At 39.8% G+C, this 18,481-nt stretch overlaps 1 protein-coding gene across 8 annotated transcripts in view; it reads right to left on the reverse strand.

Annotated features, from left to right (window-relative positions):
- Window positions 1-18,481, reverse strand: part of ATP10D (ATPase phospholipid transporting 10D (putative)) — a 100,265-nt gene that overhangs the window by 70,215 nt on the left and 11,569 nt on the right. For all 8 annotated transcript variants that reach the window (XR_011999904.1, XR_011999903.1, XR_011999901.1 and 5 more), the window contains exons 2-3: window positions 4,093-4,419; window positions 1,700-1,894 (exon numbers count right to left, since the gene is read on the reverse strand). Coding sequence is in view for 4 of the 8 variants with exons in the window: in XM_072749054.1 (XP_072605155.1) it covers window positions 1,700-1,894; window positions 4,093-4,382 (485 nt within the window). In the remaining 4 variants the exon portion in view is untranslated. The remainder of the gene's footprint in view (window positions 1-1,699; window positions 1,895-4,092; window positions 4,420-18,481) is intronic.

The raw sequence follows: 18,481 nt of genomic DNA on the forward strand, positions 1-18,481 counted from the left end.
CGTGAGCCAATTCCTGATAATAAATCTCATTCTTATTGGTTCGATTTCTCTGGACAACCCTGATTAAGACAACGTTCAAGGAGTAGCCTGGTGTTGCCCTCAACCTCCCTCTCTTTCCATTTCTCATTATAGCTCCTTTAGCTGGTTACCACCTCAGGCCAAGTCAATATACTCAATATCCCCAGAACACTCTACAAGCATTCTTACTCCTGAAATTGGCAGGGGGGGGGGGGGGGAGGACTGACATCATACACTCATTTGTAAAGCAATTAACATATTAGACCCAAAATTTCACAAATCTGTTCTAATGATGACTTTTTAAAAAGCAGATACATTTCTCACAAAAGGGAATGCCAGACAATTAATATTACAAACTGTGTAATTCATTTTCATAAAGACCTGGGAAATGGCTGTGGTGCAGTATTAGGCTAAAACAATTAGAATAAAAATATATGCAGGACAATCTTAATTTTGTAAGACACATACGCAATGTGCACAGGACTTAAAAACACTGTTGTCTCTGGATACGAGTATTGTAAGAATTTGCAAATGTCAATTTACAATACATAGCACAGTTCGAAACTCACCTTTCAGACTATTCTTAGCTACAAAGTCTTTCTGTTTAATAAATACTAGAGATACAAGTCTCCACCACAGCAAATACACTTCAGAAAAGACCTCCTATTATGAACACTCTCTGTTACTGCAATGGGAAGAGTTTTATAAAACCTCTAGCTTTGTGCACAAAAAAAGAGAACACTCTTCCCCGTTTTTCAGTATCTTTCCTCCATTGGTAGCTCTGGTCTTTTTCTTCATATTCCATCTTGTTTTTCATATCCATTCAGATTTTTCATATCCCATCCTTTTATTAACCCCAAACTAGAACATCCTGGATTAAAAACTATCTGCTTGCTTTCCTTCTTATGAAGTTTCATTCTTTCAGTTCCACTTATACGTAAGTTATACAAGCTTTTGATTTATCAACTCCTATATTGACAATGGCTTATACAAATCCTTCCTGACTTATGAAAGGGTTACATCCCAATATACTTATTGCAAGTTGAAAATATTGTAGGTGGAAATGCACATAATATGCCTAATCTACAGATCATCATAGCTTAGCCCACCTTCCTAAAATATGCTCAGAATGTTTACAGGAGCCTAGAGTTGGGTAAAATCATCTAACTCAAAGTCTATTTTATAATAATGTGTTGAACGTCTCGTGTAACTTATTGATTATTGTCAATTTATTGACTACTTTCAATTTATTGAAAGTGAAAAACAGACTGGTTCTATGGGTACAAAATGATTCATCGTTTACCCTCATGATCACCAGGCTGACTGGAAATGAGCTTCCCTGCAGCTGCCCAGCATCATGAGAGTACCTTGCCACATCGCTAGCCCAGGAAAAGGTCAGAATTCAAATTCTGAGGTAAGATTTCCACGGAACACATACTGCCTTTGTACCACTGCAGAGTCAAAAAATCTTAAATCAGATCATCATAAATCACATTTTGGTTCTGCTATGACACCTGAATTAAATTCACTGCGGGTCCTTAATAAACATTAGTTGAAAACATCACTGCCACCGCCATTATCAAAAAGGGTCCTGATCACACCTAAGGGGGGGAAAAGTAACATTCTGCATGTTTCTAAATGACCCATGTGTATTCCTTTGGGCAGCTCCTGTTACACTTACCTACTGTAAACTTTAGTTACTAAGTTGTTGATTTGTTTGTCGATTTTGTATTTTCGGTAATCTTCCAAACCATCTTTAATTGCAATAATCGTAAGGACCACCACCAGAGGCAGCATTGTAATTTCCTTTTGGAAGGCTTCCACCAAAGGCACCCAGTTCAAGACAGCTAGAAACAGGAAATATAAATTGGCGGCCCTGTAATCCAAACACACACGAAGAAGTGTTAACAAATCACATAAACAAAGCAAACGTTCAAAAACAACAAGCAAAACGTTCAAAAAATACCTTAGGGCATTTTCCTACAAGTTTTTGATGTTACAGAATAGAGAACTAGCAAAACCTAACAAATCTGAACAATTCGTAGCTCCTGTAGACATCCAGCTCATGGCATTACTGTAATAAAGGAGAGGTATTCTTTCTTAAATATATAATAGTAAATATGAGTGTGACAGTCTTGAGTTGTGTAAAACATAAGAAGCATAACTGAAAAGACTATTTTCTTTTTAAGAGCTCAAAAAATTTAGAGGAAATTCAATGCTAACACACTGTAGATATAAATTTTTAAAAACCTCAACTGTCTGGCTTCAGAAGTTAATTTGCATGCCCAAACATTAGATTCAAACAAAGCTCAAAATAAATAAAGAAGAAACCTGAAAGGTTTGGTGTTTTGTTTTGTTTTGTTTTTTTTCTCCTTGAGACCAATCCTTCTATTTTAGCTTTTATGAGATTCACCATCTTCAGGAACTTCTTCCACTCCCTTATTTTATATATTTAACTACCCACCTACAGGCCCCTAAGGTAAATTCAAGTAGCCCATTTCCTTAAAAGAACTATAATCTCAATTCTTCATAGCCTCTTCCATTTTTATATCATTTCCCTCGTTAACCATTAAACTTCTCAAAATTAATTTACCTACATTTTTCCTTCCTCACCGCCAACTCCTTTTATTAACTGAAAATTTCTTTCTCAACCCCTTTTTGCTACTTTTTTGGCTTCAATTATTTCCATGTGGAGTGTATCCAAACCTACACCAAGGACCCTTGAACTCTGTTTAGGTTTCAGATCCTGATTCCCTCAAGGGCACTAGACTGCAAACTTCATAAAAGATAAAATCACCCATAGCATTTAGAGCCTTAATTCAGCAAATTCCCATCTATATTTTTAAATATACCCATCATTTAATCAATGCACATGGAATCTACATACAGTGAATAATGAGAATGAATATATGTAGAATGAATCATGAATGCTGAGAATCTATATACTCACATTAGCATCTCACACTCAACATTTACAAAAAAAAAAAAAGTCTAACCAAGTTTCTTTTTATTCCTATCTTTAGCTTTTTCTGCTAATCCTTCTGGTCCTCTCAGCTCAGTATGTTCATGCCATCTTTTTACTTAATTCCCCACATCTAATCCATAATATCTGAAATGGATAAACTTTCTTTTCATTCTCACATTCTTCTAAGCTCAGGTCTTACCATTCACCAGGGGATATGGAGCATCTCCCTATATGTTCTCTCTGCCTTTGCTTTACTTCTAATTGCTCCAGGTAGAGGGCTCCCCATTCCAGACCTCAAGCAATGTATGCTACTGCCTTCCTGCTTTTATTCATACCCCTTCCTCCAGCTGAAACGTGCTTTGTTGACACCTCTGCCTTGAAAATCTCACCCACTCTCTATAATTTTTTTTCATAATTAAGTTCAAATGCCAAATGTCATTTCCTCTTGCTGTTCTCTCTCTTCTGAGGCTTCCATCCTACTTGGTAGCACTTTACATCACTCATCACACCCTCAATGTGATGTCTTTTCATTGCATACACATCTTGTTTCCCTTGCTAGACTGCAAACTTCATTAGGAAAGGAGCACCATTTAGATGTGTATTTCCTTCAATGCCTAAAGGCATAGGAGAGCTTCAATAACTACATATTACAATAAACTATGTCACTACTTCACCTGGTAGCATCTTACATCTGCACTTGCTTCAGAGCTCTATTTCCCCCATACTGCCAGTAAGAGAAAGCTAAAATTAAAACACAGCATGGTCTAATGGAAAGAATATGGAAGCAAGAGTGAAAAGATTCAAGACTAGGGCCCCTGGTCTGCTCCTTATCACTGGTATGATGTTGGGTAACCCACAGTAACAAACTTCGTTTTCTAATCTACAATAGGAAAACAACAATATCTTCTCTGGTCAAGAGAAAGCATCTTACCAATTGTAAAGGGCTCAACACTGCATCACAAACTCTACTAGAATTGTCAAAGAAAATGTCCCAAGTCTTAGCTTATTAGGTGACATATGTTACAGAAATTTTAAAAATCTTATATCAACTAGAATAACAATGACCATGCTAAGATTTTTTCTTTCAATAAATAAATAAATAAAAATACCTGTGAAATTGTTCAAATAGATTTCTTGGCACAAAATTTAGAAGTGTGTATTTTGTTGTTCGTATTCGGTTATTCACATAGGTGCCAGAGAACTTTTCATACTCATCCTTGAAGGGCCGGAGGTGGGGAACGACAACCCGGTGCCTTCCCGCCACTTTGGGAGTCTGAGAGGTCTTGCCCCCACAGGCCAGCAGAGAGGAATAGTTGTATGGCCTCTCATCATCATCCCTGTTTGTGCCGCCCGTTAGTCGCTGCCAGTGATACCTGGCCCATCGAAGAAACTCGGTCATGTCCAAAATGCGCTGAGATCCGGGGTATGCAGGTAATCTAGCAAAACAAACAAAAACCCCCTAAAACACTTCGCATAAGCTTCCAGAAAGTCTTAAAGGATAGTATGGGTAGTAAAATTAAATTTTTTTTCCATATCAAACAATATATGACCCAATGGGTATAAAGTAAAACTAGGCTTTGAAACTAGTAAATGGTATAATAAGTAAAGCTTATCTTTGGAACTTCCATTTTAACAAAATTCTTATTAAATAAAGCAAACACCTTCTGCCTCAAGAGCCAACCATCTGATCATTGAAGCAATAAGAGCACCTAAAAGCCACTCCATAACTTGAAGCAAGTAATTTGGGTTTAACGTGGACAAGCCTCTCAATTTATCTGATAATTAGCTTTCTCATCTTTGAAGTGGGAATGCCACACATGTCAGGAAATTTTTGTTAAGGACTGAATGACTTACATGTAAATTATCCAGGATAAAGCTTGATACAGAAGAAGCAGTCCATAAAATCCATTCTGTGAAGATTTTATAAAAATGGCCACAAATTCCTTCCATTCCTAAATACACAATCCTTCATCCATCAAGTGAGAGGACCCAATGAACCTGGGCTTGGCCATGTGCTTTTCTTTGGGTAATGGAAGACCAGTAAACACAACAGAAGCAGAGGCTTGAAAATTTAGTGCTTGCTCATGGAACAACTTCTCTCTCTCTCTTAAAAACTCTGGGACCACTACCAGGTGTCTGAGTACAGGCTAGTTTACTAGATGATGAGTACACATGACCCACTTACCACCACTGTTCCTGTCAAAACATGGGTAAGGCCAACGACTCCCAGCTGACCATTAACCCATGCGTGTGCCCAATGACCCAACCTAGAACAGAGATGAATTGTCCCAACTGAGCTCAACCCAAACTGCCAAACCACCAAATTGTGAGTCAATAAAAATTACATCACCAAGTTTTTAGGGTGGTCATAAAACAAAATCTAACTCTTATAAGGTCTCTTCCTTATTTTCCTTATTTCCAAGTTTTCCTTATTTTCAGCCCTGCTTAGAATGTAAGCTCATTAATTTAAAAGAAAACAAAAGCTAAGAGCACACCATATTCTAAGAATTTTGCAAAGCACGTTATGTACATTATCTTATTTAATAATTACATCAAATCTTATGACAGGTGTTTCTATTTTACAAAAGAGTAAAGAGACTTAGAGAATAAAGTAACTTGCACTAAGGGCGTTAGGGTGTTTGAGGCCCTTAAGTAGTTTCGGCAAATTATTTAAGCTGACTTCCTTCCTAAGCTTCATTCTAAGTTTATAACATGTCTATGGATTATTTTCTCTAAAATGTTATATTAATCAGAAATTAATAGGTTTCCCTCTAAGAACATTAAAATTGTATCCGACTTTCACGGATCTGAAATCATAGATCATTACCTAATAACCCTGAAGATCTGGTCCAATGACATTCTAGTAACGTAGTCAATATTTCTAATAACTGATTCTTGCTAGCTCACTTATGTACTATACATCGGTCCTTAAGCAATCCAACGGATTACAGTTTGCAGCATCACTTTATCATTGTATTTACAGAAAGTAAGCTGAATTACAAATAATAATCTAAAAGTCCGCCAGACCCTTAAAAATTATGTGACCTAAAGCAAAATAATAAAAACAAGTAAGAGCAGAAAGTCCTTTTAATGGGAAGAACACAACAGCCTCCAAGTGTGTGTATCTGGATATTGAACTCACAATATGTAATCTCTATTACCACTGAGAGAAAATATTCGTAAAGTCAGTCTTATCAGGACTTTTTGTTGTTGTTATTTATTCATTTGACAGAAAGAGAAAGAGAGAGAGAGCCCCAGTGGTGGGGAGAGGCAGAGGGAAAGGGAGAACCAGACGCCTCGCTGAGCAGGGAGCCAGATGTGGGGCTTGGTGCCAGGACTCAGAGATCATGACCTGAGCCAAAGGCAGAAGCTTAACCATCTGAGCCACCCAGGGGCCCCAGTCTTTTCAATTTTATACTAATGATGAAAAATAAAAACAAAGCAAAAAAAAAATCTATCCTTCTCAGGTCTCTGTTCTTTGGAGTTTGCTCTCTAAAATTGTATGTGTTCACCAAGTTAAATCAGTAAACATTGGCCAAAATATTTCTATCTTTTCAACATAATTTTGTAAAAGCCCATATCTGAAGTAATGTGAAAAGTCTGGTTTTCACTTCAGGGTATAAAAATAGCTTCTTAACCTGTAACTAGTAATGACAGTTTGTTATTAAAGTAATTCATAACATATCCAGAAATCTCCCCTGGAATAAGGATGTAAGAAAGTGCTTTATAAATGAATCAATAGATAATGTAAAAATACTAAGTGCTTTCCATGCATTTCGCCCCATGCACGTCATGGGACTTAGGACAAACTTTGTGTTCCTCAGAGGGTTGAAATTTTACAGTATTTCTAGCAACTAAGTTTTCATTTGCAATTAAATTCTTAGGAAGACCTAGGAGTGTGTGTATCCCTCTGGTGCCCACAATCTCAACAGTAATACAGATTCTACTTAAATTTTTAAATTCCAAAGTATAATTTCTTGAAAATGTAAACAGGAATACTTAGACAAATATGACATGTGGGAGGTGTTCACTTCTGGTAATTCACGGTCTATCTAACAACTCCACCCTAGCAAAAAACACTTAGTGGTTCACAAAAACAATCAGCTTTTCATTCCAAGGCTCTATTCCAGAACCTTCTCTCTCCCCAACTCACTCAGTTGCAAAGAGACAAATCTATGACCGGAGAACATTTCATTCCCAGAATAGCCCCACCTCCACCACCATCCGCGCCCCTTCAATACCCTTAGATTTTTGTTAGATGCTCTATTTACTCAAAGATTGTCTTCCCCCTTCCCCACTTTCTTCTTCCCAAGGAATTCTGGTGAGGATAGAATTGGGGCTAGTTATTGGCCTCCTGGGCCACTGAATCTGCATCCTTCTCTCTAACACCAGGGGCTCATCATCATACAAGGCCTTCCTCTCAGCACCGCCATGTTCTCCTGAAAAGTGATTACCAGATCAAAGGACTGATCTAAGCAAGGCAGAGGCGGTGTTTGCATTCTCCAGGGAAAAAAGACCAGATGTGGAGATAATGACATTTGGTAAAAATCCTTTCAAGCTTCCAGTTCAGAATTTAAACCATTTTATCTTGACCAGGAATGACCAAGGATCTACTTAGTCATTGTACTTCAAGCGTTTTCAAAATTTGTCAACTGCCAGGTCAGTGAGAAATAGGTTCTTTGAGGTAACCTAGAACCCACACACCCACATACATATACAGCTGAAACAAAAATTATAAAACAATTCTTATCCTTATTACTTGTAATGTATCCATGTTCTATTCTACTCTATTCTCTCTCCTCTCTCTCTCTCTCTCTGTCTCACTCAGTCTCTTTCTCATTTTCACGCTGGTCAAGATGCAATGGGTTGGTTTCAAGGTCTACTAATAGTGTTGCGATACACACTTTGGGAAGACACCACATGCGGTTCCACATGGGCTGAAAGCACACAAGGAAGTGAACTGATCCACTTTCAGCTCCTGCTCTGGTAGAAAGGCAGGGAAAACAGCAGCTGGACTAGAATGTTCCGGGAGGGCAACACTTTTCCCACCCAACTGGGAAGAGACAGCCTTTTAACCTTTCTCCATCTACCCCCGGCAAACCCCCAAAATATGTGACTATGTAAAGAAGGCTCTGCTATTAATAATAGTTCACCTAAATATTCAGCAAAATTTCTCTAAGATATGAAAGGAAAGCAAATTGGAGTAAATCATATCTCATTAAGAATCATCATGAATCCTATTTTAAAGCTCAGACTTTGGAGATTTATCTAACCCAGAGGTCCCAAACCAGTGACTCCTAGGCAAAATTCTACTCGATGGTGCATCTTGTATCATGATAATTTTTTCAAATATAGGACTGGCATTTCAAATAGAGATAAATTCACATAAAATACTGATACTTAGTTTCTCTTAAAAGGAAAAAAACCCACCACAGAATATTGGGCATATATTTTCACATGATAAATGTCAGAAGACTTCTTTTTTTTACTATAGCCCCTGACCCTAACCCTTCATTTTCTAGCTCCCTTGTTTTAATTCAGTGAATGAGCACTCTGTTCACCACTTTTCAACAAATCACACTCTTTCTGCCCTAGAGACTGGCTCGACTATCAGCTGCAGCATCGCTTATTAGGTGTGTGACCTATGTAATTAACCTCTGCGCCTCAGCTTGCTAATGAAAAAAAATGAGACACCTTGAAGAGCCATGGGACACACTGGAGACAATGTTCATTCTGTTCCCTACTCTCACTCTCTTCTCTGGCAATTTCTCAGGCCATATAGAAGTCAAGGTTGGTAACCCTGTAAGTTGGGCTGAGATCCAAACTGTCAATATACCTCTCAAATTAAATAAAGTTGTCCAACCCTAAGGGAACGCTCAGTTCAATATACCTGTTGATAGCATGAAGTAGGATACAAATAGAAGACCAAATAACCACAAAAGATGGGCATGACATGAAATGACCTCACTATCTGATCTCTTCCCTTAACCATTCTCTCTGAAAGTCACCCCAATGAATACGGTTTGTTCAGGAACAAACCATATTCCACTCATCTGGTGTTTTCTAAGCTTCTGTCAATAAGTCCCCTGGGCCCCTGCCCTGGAGATCCTGATTACAAGGATCTAGAATGGGGCCCACAAATGTGGAATTTAATTAGTACCCAGGTGATTTATCAGGAAGGTTGCCCAGCATAGCTTATCTCACCACCTCTGCAAATGTTTTCTGGATGGCTGGTCAATCCTATCATCCACTCACCACACCAGCCCCTGCTCATCCTTTAGACTGTTTTAGTTTGGCCATGGAGTTGGGGGGGGGGCGGTGGGGGATTGGGGAGGATCCACACAGGAGATACAGTAAGGCATTCCCTCTCTACTCCCATAATGATCCCGAGTGTAGCCCAATCACTGCACTTGCTTCAAGGTACAGCAGGTGGCTTTGTTCTTCAGAGTCAGGAAGCACATCATTGTGCTTTCCAAACTCCACAACAGAGTCTAATGCTTGGCCAAAGTTAGATCATCAACAAATGACTGTTGATCACTGACTTTTATAGAAAAGAGGTGTAGCATGGGGAAAGGAAACAAGACACCCCATTTCCTCTTTCATGATTCGGCCTGGCTTTCCTTCCATTAGAAGGGAATAATAATACTTTGAGAAAATAGAAGCAGTCAGCCTATGATTGCATTCATTTATTAATAGAAGGAATCTGCTTCTCCAAGCCTGAAAGACTCTTACAGAAAATCCTTGTTTTCTTTCCTACTGGATTTATAAGACTAGTAAGCAGTACAGTAGTGATTAAGAGCACCGACTCTGGAGCTAGACCCTGACATCAATTCCCTGCACCTGCACTTGCAGCTTGATCAAAGGGCTGTTGTAAGGATTAACTGAGTTAATATATGTAAAGCCCTCAGACTAGTGTGTGAATCATAGTCAAGTCATAGTCAAGTCATAGTCAAGTGCTAAGTGAAGTTAACAAATGTGATTATCTGGAAAATGTTCTCCCAATTACAGTATTTATGCGTAAATATTGAGAATTTGTATGCACAGTATTGACCCTAACAACAATATCCAAGGGCTTATCTATATTTCATTTCTTAAACTGTATATAACTCATGCTCAGCTTTAGCAACTTTGCTTTTCATTTAAATGAAAAGCCTGCCAAGCGACCAACTACCTGAGGATAGCAATACCCTCTCTTCTCAACTGTTCCCACAGGGAAACAAAGCAACTCAGTAGACAAAACTCTAATGATCAACTTAGTATGAAGCATTTTTAGGATTTTTCAAGGATGTCATTCATAATTCTAAGATTTAGCCCACTCTAACAAGAGCTGATTTGCCACGGGGTTCTGCTAATACACAAAATGCTTTATTTGATCTAATACTCTGCTACTGATTGGAACACTGCCTTCAAAATTACTATTTAAGAAAACACAAAGAACTTGAATGCTTAAAGTTCAATTATTATAACTTAGAACCAGAAAGTATTTTCAGATCTACATACCTTACTCCTCAACAAGCTAGTGTTCTTAAAGGCAGGGAGATTCAGTATTTCATTAAAAAATTTTAAAAACCTACGATTTACCTAGGTTTTATTAAAGTCTTCATTCCTAACTTCCTTTTTAGTGTAAGAGTAAACTACTACTTGTGAAAATTTGGGTTACAAAAAAGCTCCTGCTGGTTAGTGACAGAAAAATACTATTAAAGATTAACTATATGAAATGTTCCTGGGCTGAGCATGGACACTTAAAGCCCAACATTACCCAGATATGCAGTGTCAAAAAAAAAAAAAAGCACACCTAACTCACTCTGGACACTTGGACACTTTGCTTTAACCAACATTAGCATTTTATCTAATGCTAGAATTTTAAATGTTATCTAATGCTAGAATTTAAAAATTAATTAACATGGCCACAGAGCCTAAAGGTCAAGATTCTTAATATGTTAACACTAGGAAAGAAGGCCTGGGTATGAGAGTAACCTAAACTAAATGGGGATACCTGGGTGGCTCAGCGGTTTAGCGCCTGCCTTCGGCCCAGGACGTGATCCTGGAGTCCTAGGATCGAGTCCCACATTGGACTTCCTGCATGGAGCCTCTCTTCTCTCTCTCTCTCCCTCTCATGAATAAATAAAATCTTTAAAAACAAATCAAATGTGGCACACAACCAACTTGGAACACTCCTTCACAGCTAATCATACAGTTAAAAAAAAACACACACAACAAAAAACCTTTCATTGCAAGTAATCATTTATCATCATCATATAAATATCTATATGCATTAAAAATATGTAAACTTTTTCATAATTGCCACAAAAAACTATAAACCCATGTCACTCAGGAATATTGGTGGAAAAACTCAATAAAATCCATCAAATTAAATACAATGCAAAAGAATGGCTGCTGCTTGTCTCTAGAGGTTGAGAGCAGCCTCCTAGTGACCGCCAGCAAGAACCTGGAGATGTAGGTCCTCCACTGTAAGGAACGGAGTTTTGCCAACAACCTGAGGAAAGCGGGAAGTGGATTCTTCCCCAGAGTTTTCAGGTAAGAAATCAGCTTGGATAACATCCTATTTCAGCCTTTTAGGACCTGAGCAAAGAACCAAATCATGCCATACCTGTACTCAAAAGGAGGTTTCTTTTTTTTTTTTTAATTTTTATTTATTTATGATAGTCACACAGAGAGAGAGAGAGAGGCAGAGACATAGGCAGAGGGAGAAGCAGGCTCCATGCACCGGGAGCCCGACGTGGGATTCGATCCCGGGTCTCCAGGATCACGCCCTGGGCCAAAGGCAGGCGCCAAACCGCTGTGCCACCCAGGGATCCCCAAAAGGGGGTTTCTAAGCCACTAAACTGTGGTTGTAATAATGGCAAGAGAAAAGTAATGCAGAGGGCCCCAAAGTAGATCCCTGTATAAAGAGAAAAGTAATTGGAAACGTGGAATTCCAAACCAGTGGGAAAATGGTGACTTAACACCTCTGGAATAAATGGTTATCTATCTTAAAAACCAGAAAGCTACATTCCTACTTTACATCACATTAAAAAAATTAGATTTTTATTTAAAAATATTTTAATTAAATAATTCAAACAATACATATCCAGGTAGATTGAAAAACTTAAATGTAAAAATTATAGTACACTTACTAGAAGAAAATTCAGAATATTTTTTATTTTTATTATAGCTGGGAAAAATTGTAGCTTCTCTCTTGCTTATTAGTCAAGTTTTCTTATAATCAATGCTAGTGAGGATAGGGAAAAACCAACCCTCCAAGAACGGAAAGTAAATTGCTATAATCTCCACCACCACCACCAAAAATTTTTTTTATAATATCTATCAAAATTGAAAATACACTTAACTATGGACACAGCAATCCCACTGTGGAGAATTTTACCTATAGGTATGGCTTTATGTACAAGAATGCATTCTGTAGTTTTGCGGGGGGGGGTTGTTTTGTTTTGTTTTGTTTTTTGGTTTGGTTTCTGTAGTAACAATCTTGGAAATGTCATGAAAGTCCTTTGTGGAATAGCTGACTACACTGTGACATATCCACATTATAAAATATTGCACATCTATTAAAAATGACATACGTGGGACCTCTGGGTGGCTCAGTGGTTGAGCATCTGCCTTTGGCTCAGGTCGTGATCCCAGGGTTCTGGGATCGAGTCCCACATTGGGATCCCCGCAGGGAGCCTGCTTCTCCCTCTGCCTGTGTCTCTGCCTCTGTGTCTCTCATGAATAAATAAATAAAATCTTTAAAAAAAAAAGACACATTCATCCATTGACCTGCACCATGACTATTACATATATTTTGGGGAAAAAAAGGAAATGACAGAGATATGTAAATATGAAGGATCAAATAAAAAAATGAACGAGGTATAGACCAAAATGACTGATCTGGATTCAAAGAATTAAAAACAACTTGGGCACAGCTGAAGCTTCACTTTAGTTTACTAGCTACCAAAATATGCAAAGGTATACACAGGATGTAGGACACACATGAGAGGGTGTAACTCCAGTCACCTCCCGCATTCCTCGTGAAGATAGCACCAGTTAGTAGCGTTGTCAGCTGTGAGGAATGTGAAAGCTGCTGGTTCACAGGATTCAGGAACATTAGCTCCGTTGCCTTTTCAAATTCTTAGGCTGGAAGAGGGGCCACATCAGCACACGAGGGTACATGGGTCACTAACCAAGAGCTTATAGTGCACCACAGCTCCACGGGCTTGGTTCCATTTCTTACTGTGTGTTGAGTCCACAAGTGGCCTGGCCCTGGTTCGCCTCACTCAGTAACACAAACTGCCTGGATGTGTGTATGTGCACATGCATTTGCAAGAATGTGGATCAAAGTATAGAATAATTCACACAAGGCTAGGAATATTGGTTATCTCACGGTAAGAATACAAAGGGAGTCGAAGATGAACTTTTCTTTCCTGTCTTTGTCACAATGAAGACGTACTGATTTATAATTTTTTTTAATATTTTTATTTATTTATTTATTCAGAGAGAGAGAGAGGCAGAGACACAGGCAGAGGGAGAAGCAGGCTCCATGCAGGAAGCCTAACGTGGGACTCGATCCTGGGTCTCCAGGATCACACCCCAGGCTGCAGGCGGCGCTAAATCGTTGTGCCACCGGGGCTGCCCTGATTTATAATTTTTTTAAAAACTAAACTTTTCGTAGGAAGAATTTGTCATTAATAGCTATGAAACAGTCTAATGTTGCCCTAAGCATTAGGTCTGCGTGATGCTACACGATCCAATTTTCCATTCACTTGAAGAAGCTGAAAAAAGAAACCCAGCAAGTTCCAAAATCCACAAGAGATCAATTTGAGTCACAAAATCAAGTAAGGTCAGAAATAAAGAAAATATAAACCAAGTACTTCTTACGAAATAAGTACTCAGGCACCTGGGTAGCTCAGTCAGTTAAGCTTCCAACTCCTGATTTTGACTCAGGTCATGATCTCAGGGTCATGAGATCGAGCCCTGCAACAGGCTCCACACTGGGCATGGAGCCTGCTTAAGATTCTCTCTCCCTCCCTCTCCGCCCCTCCCCATTGCTGCACACGCGTGCACACACGCATTCTCTCAATAAATAAATAGACAAATACTAACACTTCTATAATGATTATTGTTTGTGAAATACACTTGCCACGTCATTTATGATTTCCATTCTGCAGAGTAAGAAACAAAAAGCCAAAGGTTTTATAACTCAAGGCATGCGATATTTTACTCCAAAATCGTGCCTAACTATACGATACTTCCATAGAAAATTTAAAATCAAATGGGATCATTCAAAACTACATTATTTCTATTTAGTATATATTCCTGTTGATAAGATATTAAAAACCAAATTCCCTCACTCCGTTGAGTGTGCCTAAAATAACACATCACAACTATGTTCCTTCTTAAACACGAATGTACTTAAAAGCAAACAGTTCTCGAAAAACTCCATTTCCCTTAATGAATGCCTAATGGAAAGTTGGTAGCAAGGCACATTACCAAAGGTAAATATGGGGTAGTGAATTCCCTTGGGCCCAGTTAGTATTTAAAAATTTCTGAGGTCATCAGCAACCCATAAGGAACTTGAAATACACACATAAGCTCTCTTGTCTGAAAGAGAAAAATCATTCTTATGTAGAGTCATTTCAAGACACTCTGTTTGTGGCTGTCAAACCCCTACGTGCATCGGAGTGTCCTGAACCACACCCCCACCCCGACCAGACTTTCTGATTCTGCAGGTCTGGGGTAGGGACTCAAGGATTTGCATGTCCACACGGTTCCAGGTAGTACTGCTGTTGCTGCTGCGGAACCATACTTTGAGAACCACTCCTCTACGCTAAATCACTATATTTCAAGACGTAAAGTTGAAGTTAAGAGTGAACAGTGTCTTAAGTACCACTCCTGCTACTGCAAGCCCAACTCCCTTGAGTGAAGAGACCAAGGCCATGTACCAATGACTTGACAGCCCATGCGAGCAGATGCTCTCATCCAACGCTAGAATTAACCAAAATCGGTGAGAGTCTCGTTTACACAAAAATCCCCAGAGGCTGGCGATGAGGCCTACAGGATTGATGCTTTCTACGGATTTCATACAGTCACAGTCAGTTTCAACCAACATTTCCAAAAGCTCAGCAAGAGAGAACGATAGGTCCTGGCCTTGACAGACTTCTAACCTTCTTCTCATCCAAGATGAGAAAACTCTAACAAAATATCAAAGTTGTCACATGCTCTCGACCTTGGAAGAAAGACAAGTGATCTAGCAGGGCCAGTAAAAAATGCAGAGTCATTTTATAGCTATAGGTTTCCGAGAATAAGATAGGCACTGTTTCACTGTGGACTCAAGATCTGAAAGTGTCCTTGATCTAGATGTCTCAGGTAGCCCTCCCTGAAGCACAGTGAGCCCTGATAAAGCTTGGGCTTATTCCAATCTGGATCATCTCTGACTTACTTGTCCAACACTCTGTATAAGAGGCTTATTGCCCTCAAGGAGGCCAACTCCTTATATGACAGGTAATAACAATGGTAAAATGATGCATCCCTTGATATCTCTGCTGGTTTGTTGCATCAGGTGCCAAAGTGACATGTTGGCATGGTTCCTTCAGTAACTACTCTCCTGTGATTTAAAAGGAGAAAGTATTTTCATCACCCCACATAATGTTTGGAAAAAAATATGAACAGTTAATAGATGTATCTAATACGGGCTTGGTGATGGCAAGGTCAATGAATTTATTTAGTGGGAGAACTGGATCTTGAATAATCAAGTCTCATAATCCTCAGGGCTCTCCAGTGGGTGGGAGGCATCAGATCTCCCAAGTCGTCTTGGAATTCTGTGTGCTCTTTAGTAGTTTCTATTAATTGAACTTCTTGAACTAAATCCCCAGTAGAAGTACACATTCTTTATTTTAGATGTAGGCAAGAGGTCAGTCAAGGGCCAAAATATTGAACTGAAGTAATTACTGTTGATAACTGCTGATTATTGCCATGGGAGGAAGTGCTATATAGGTAAATAAAAAGCTAACTCATAGTATCTTTCATTTTTACCATTATCAAAGAAATCTTTGTGATGGTTCTGTCATTTTTAGGACCCTAAATGGGGAAAAGTTGACTTTACTCAAGCAACTAGCCCTTATGCACCTTTAGAAAAGAATGCTCACACCTGGCTCACTCAGTCCCGATTCGTCCACCGAGACCTGAACACCAGACCCCACATCTGATGCTGGGGAGACAGAAGCAAGATACCGTCCTACATCCCAGGGGCAGCCTCTCACTGAGACGGGGCGAAGGGAACCCTCCACAGCAATGTTCGATGTCACTGTGGCTGAAGAGTCCAATTTGAATCTTCAAATACAACATGTTGATTTTGGAAGAAGACAGAGGCATAAAGTAGGAGTGTGGTACCCAGATGCATGGTTTTATACTGGGAAGAGTTACACGTTCTTAGTATTTCCAAACACACTAAATCTGAAGACATTCTTCAATTCTCTCATGTGAGAATGAAACATATACCCAGACAGTCTTCAAACAAGTTTAATCTCGCAAAACAGCAGGAAAATGGGACAGCTGTATGCACGTCTGTTACTGGGAACCAAAAAAAGCTCACCCACACTCACGGTGAGTTCCCAGTAGGTCTTTGTCTATTCTTCAGGATGAACACACACATATTAAACTGTTAATGACAACAATCTTTAATACTGTCTTTTGATGCTGGGAATTTTAGATCGTACTCCTAAAATATTTGTCACTGGAATGACAGAAAGGTATGTTTTGAGATTGGATTACTCGACTCTCATAAAAATATTAACCCAATAAACCTCGGATCATGACAGTATCTACCATTTATAAAGACATCCTGAATTCTGTGCTGGGAATGAACACATGATAACTTTAATCTTCACAACAGACTACCTATTATCCTCGTTTAGGCTGAAAACACTGAGGCTCAGAGTGATTGAGAAACTCAGCCAGGGGCCACACAGCTTGGTGAGTGGTTGGTTACCCAAGCCTAATCCAAGTATCTCGGACGAGGGAGAGCCCCCGTGGCTATGAGAGCTCTGACAAAGGACGCAAACACTCCAGCAGTAAGTTGGCAAGAAGGCACATAGCCTCTGGCAGCCTACCAAAGAACAGGAGGCTTGGAAGAAAGGACTAGTATAAAAAAAAAATGTGAACTTTTGTCATTCAAGGGGAAAAAAAAAAAGAACTAAAGACATACTTCATTTGGAAAACTAAAGTTAACAAATTCAAATATTTGTACCTAATTTAAAAGCACTCAACTGGATACATTCAACAGAAAGCTCTCCAAGTGTGTGACACATGACTCAGTAGATGTGAACAAAAGTTGCTTTTAAAGGATTCACTTCTGACCCGACTTCAGTACCATCTGACCCCACACAGACCCGCAAGCAGCTAAACCACGATCCTTCACTGCCCCCCCTCCCCGCATGGCCTCGCTTCCCTTTATTCAGTTTCAATTTTATGGTCAACCCTGTTATCACTTCCTTATGTGTCCTCTCTACCCCTTAGCTCCTCTCTCGTTTCTTGGCAAAACTCTTACCCTAGTTGCATTCAAATCCGTTATATCTAAACCTCTGCTGTAGCACCTACAGGTCGAGAGCACCTGGAAAGAAACACTGCACCTCCGATCGGTGTCACTTCATGCGTGGACATGCTGCCCACGGCGCTAAGAAGGCACCTGCGGACGTCACCTGTGGACATGACTGACCATGAATCACGAACTGGCCACGCATGCTGACTGCAATCCCCAGCACTCCCATTCTCATCGCCTTCCCACTGTCACAGACTATTTCCTCCTTTCTCCTCTAACTTTCCCTCCCTCTCTCCTGACTTGCATCCTGCTGATGATCTGGTTTCTACTGTACTGAGAAAACCAAAGCCAACAAACCACAACTTCTACAGGACCCTCCCCACTCCCCGCCGCCCACCTAACAGCCCACCAGCTCAGACCTCTTCCCAAAACTCCAGCCTCCTATACCTGACCCCCAACGAGGCAGCCCATTGCTAGATGGAAACAGGCACAGAAGTGCCCTACTGCTCCCAAACCTGCATTCGCCACAGATTAGCCCTAAGAGTTGATGGCAGCTCCACTCTTACAGATCCTCAGCCCCAAAGCCTCTGATTCATCCTGGGGCCCTGGCCTTTCCTCAAAACCCACATATCGGGCCGCCTGGGTGGCTCTGTCAGTTAAGCATCTGACTCTTGGTTTTGGCTCAGGTTATGATCTCATGTTGTGAGATCGAGCCCTGCATCAGGCTCCATGCTCAGCTCGGGGTCTGCCTAAGATTCTCTCCCTCTCCCTCCGACCCCTCACCCTCTCGCTCTCTAAACAAAAAAAAAAAAAAACCATGCAGTCAGCAAATTCGGTTGGCTCTACCTTTAAACTACATCCAGAATCTCACCACTTGGCATCACCTCTACCACTATCACCTAGTCCCATTAAAATCCACATTACATCCTGAATTTTCCACAATTCAAAACTCTCTAGGAGGTTCT

The sequence above is a fragment of the Vulpes vulpes genome, chromosome 2, assembly GCF_048418805.1.
Source record: "Vulpes vulpes isolate BD-2025 chromosome 2, VulVul3, whole genome shotgun sequence".
NCBI classification, from domain to species: domain Eukaryota; kingdom Metazoa; phylum Chordata; class Mammalia; order Carnivora; family Canidae; genus Vulpes; species Vulpes vulpes.